Source organism: Sphaeroforma arctica (assembly GCF_001186125.1).
Source record: "Sphaeroforma arctica JP610 unplaced genomic scaffold supercont1.1099, whole genome shotgun sequence".
In the NCBI taxonomy this organism is placed as follows: domain Eukaryota; class Ichthyosporea; order Ichthyophonida; genus Sphaeroforma; species Sphaeroforma arctica.
In genome coordinates, this window is record NW_014039459.1 from 14,817 (window position 1) to 18,189 (window position 3,373).

The 3,373-nt window shown below is 46.2% G+C and overlaps 1 protein-coding gene across 1 annotated transcript in view; it reads left to right on the plus strand.

Annotated features, from left to right (window-relative positions):
• The window catches only part of SARC_09978 (hypothetical protein), a gene marked incomplete at its 5' end in the record, with an annotated part of 13,151 nt that overhangs the window by 7,752 nt on the left and 2,026 nt on the right, over nt 1-3,373 (plus strand). The window contains 4 exons of the mRNA XM_014295988.1: nt 197-442; nt 1,242-1,450; nt 1,888-1,925; nt 2,855-2,891. Of these exons, the coding sequence (XP_014151463.1) occupies nt 197-442; nt 1,242-1,450; nt 1,888-1,925; nt 2,855-2,891 (530 nt within the window). The remainder of the gene's footprint in view (nt 1-196; nt 443-1,241; nt 1,451-1,887; nt 1,926-2,854; nt 2,892-3,373) is intronic.

The following is a 3,373-nucleotide window of genomic DNA, read 5'->3' on the forward strand; positions in this document are numbered from 1 at the left end:
ATATATATATATATATATAAGTGTATATTATCCTGACCACGACGCATGCAGTCGATCCTTGGCAGACAAGGTCTATTATGAGTATATGAAATATACAAATCGTATAAATATACATATTCACCTCATAACTAATCTCCATATTGTCCCCAGTTCTCTTCTTCGAGCTGAACTAATCATTACTCCCACTCACCTCCAGGGAGTGATTTCGACCTCCTGGGCTGCCTGGTATACTGGTTCAATTGCCTTATAAGATATCCCGTCGAGTACCTACTAAAGTGCACCTGCCTGTCCGTGTACTACATATGGTGCCAGTGTGGGGGTCCACCTCCCGCTAAATGGCTTCCGTACACACACGCATACCATACCGACTCCAGCGTTAATAGGAGAGTCAACAGATACGACCAGCCCTCCCCTGTACCGTCTGTGCGCGGCGCCACTTCCCGTATGTGTGGCGAGATGTGTGCGTGTATGTGCTTGCATAGTGTGGCTGGTACGGTTTCTTGGACCTTGCGCGCGTGTACATATCCCTGCCAGTAGTAGAGTGCGATCATCTAAAACACTAAACCCTATACCCTAAGCCCTAAACCCTAAGAATGTGATGCAATACCAGAGTGTAGTCACAGGGAATGCTGTGGTGGCCAGCATTTGTCTGCACAGACACGCAGGCACCACATAGTGCGCGTACGACACATATACTCACTTGAACACTTATCTGGTTCAATTGTGGTAAATTCGGTGGCACGAACTATAAAACTACGCAGCCGGGGGGATATCCGCGTCACGTCGTGGGAGGGGGGGTATATTGGTAGTATATGAGGGGTTCTAAAGGGGCGTTAAATGAGTGCCAGTCACATCCTGAGCTTGCACAAGTACTGCTACCACTTCGTGTATACGGCACACCCACATCCATCATATTCTCTCCATCTGGACAACTACGCACATGTCATCATCCGCCTTACCTGATGCAGGCAAAAATCTAAAAGACTTGCACACACACTATCGTTCTACATATCACATACGGCAAGGAGTTGATCGGTGCAAATAGTAGAGCAGTGGGGGGGGAGGCGCTACGACAACCATATCCAGAGACTCAAGTGAGTGGGAATTAATTAGTCACCAAACTATACGCCCATTGTTAATCTTCATGTACATATGCACCTGCTAACATCCCCCATATCTGATACAAGCACGTGTCTACCACACTTACACACACACACTATCGCTCTGCCCAACTTCTACAGCCGGGGGTTGGTCTGTACAAAACGTGGGGAGCTCTATGGGCAACATCGCCCGGAGTCTCAGTGAATGGAAGTCCGCCACCACACCCACAGGCACACAAGTACCGGACAGTGCATACACCAAGGCCCGCAATGTGCTGGACGCAGTGGTGGTGGCCATGGGACAAGACTACGAGATCGAGTTACCCAAGGAATCCGATATCCTGCATAAGGTGAGGGTGGATAGGGTGTTTGGCGCTGGAGTGTGTGGGGGAGATGTGGTATTTTAACAGGCATATGTAGATAGACTGCACCGCTCTGTGCAATGTATAGAAATGAACTTCTAACATGCATATACAGGTTAGGTACACTAGCACACTCTGAATGTGGTAGAATTTTCTCGTTTGTTTCGAGTGGGTTGTGTGGGTCGCTATTCGAGTTAGTCGCATGTCTATCGAGGAGGGTGGTGGCATAAGGCCTGCTTGTAGATTTACTACCCTGTGCAAGTGGTTCATTCGGCCCTTGTGTGTGCAGAGTGCTATGAATTGTGTGTCTATTGGAATTGGTAACAAAAACTGCCAAAAGTAACAGACCAAAAATGAAATATGGACTGCACTGGCAGACAAATTGACTCAGTTTACGATGTAAATTGTATTCAATGACCCCCCAGGTGGCGCCAAAGATTGGTAGCGATAGTTCGCCGAAAAAGTATGTCGTTCGTATTGTTTGCCTGTTATCCAAACCGCTAGTCATTCTGGTCTATATCTCGTCTGTTCGTAATGAATCATTCTGTTGGCCTATTCCATCTATTCCAAGTTTTCTTATGGCTCGATTGCTTGGTACCCAGTCTGTTGCGTTGTTTATACGAATAATCAACTACCCGGGTGGGACTTGGCCCGAAATTATACCTGGGGTTTAATTTTTAGTTTTAATCTGGGTTTCAATTTTAAGCTTGAGGTCAAATTTAAACCTAGGGTTCTTATATCTCTCATAGTGGCAGTTCAGTGCCTTTCCGGGGGCAATCCTCCCGTTGTGCGTCTTTTCCAATACGTCCTGTTTGCTGTTGCTCGTATAACAAGACTGCATACCTTTTCGTACATACTTGCTTGTGGTAGTTAGTTGCGTGCAACTGTATTCTCATCTCGAGCGTATTCAGCTTCTGAGCTGGCTGTTTATGTGGGCACCCGTCGCCTCTCGGAGCACGTGTGCTTATCACTGCTACTGTCGTCAGTTGTAGGCTGATGCATTTTTATTCTGTTCTGAATGTGTGGCATATACTTGAACTCGAGTCTAAACCTCTCCAGTGCTACCAACTAGTGCCGTATGTGGGCTATGGGCTATAGTATAGCACAAGCACGCGAACGATTGGCCACTATGCACTACGCTACAACAACGTGGCCGGCTAAGACTATATTTAGTCGCCGAAACAATGTAGAGGGAATAGGTGGCCCCCACAAACAAAGTAGAGCGAATAGGTAGCTCAACAAACAAATTAGAGGGAATAGGTAGCCCCAACAAACAAAGTAGAGCGAATAGGTAGCCCCAACAAACAAAGTAGAGCGAATAGGTAGCCCCAATTAGAATTGTGAACTGATTGACATACAAATCTACTATCCTTCTCCACTCACCTATCGCAGAAGACCGCGTCTCTCCGAAAGAAAACCTGTCGAGACGGTATGTAATGCAGTTGTTGTTGCTGTTACTCTCTCTATGTTATCTCGTGTACATGCAAGCGTGGATATACAACGTGCCTGTGTACGATACGATGTTGGCATTAAGTCGTAAGCGTCTCCCAGTTATTTCGCTTTTATGTGTAGGCGTTTACTACAAATCCTGCCGTGATACTGGATGGTGTGGTCTGTCGCCCCGATAAACCAGTGCCTGATTACGAACGTATACTTTCCTTTGAAGCGTCTAGTATGCTGAAGTAGGGCGCGGGCTTTAACTTCACCTGATGGCTTTCACTGCTCCGCGTGTGTATTTAAACGGTTTACAACGTGCAGCTAAATATCCTATCGGATTCACTTCCGAAGAGTGACTTTAAACTTAGCAAGCGAACTTGTCATCTATCGATACAGACTTCTTCAAATTCATATATATATATATGTGTGTGTGTGTGTGTGTGTGTGTGTGTGTGTGTGTGTGTTGTGTGTATT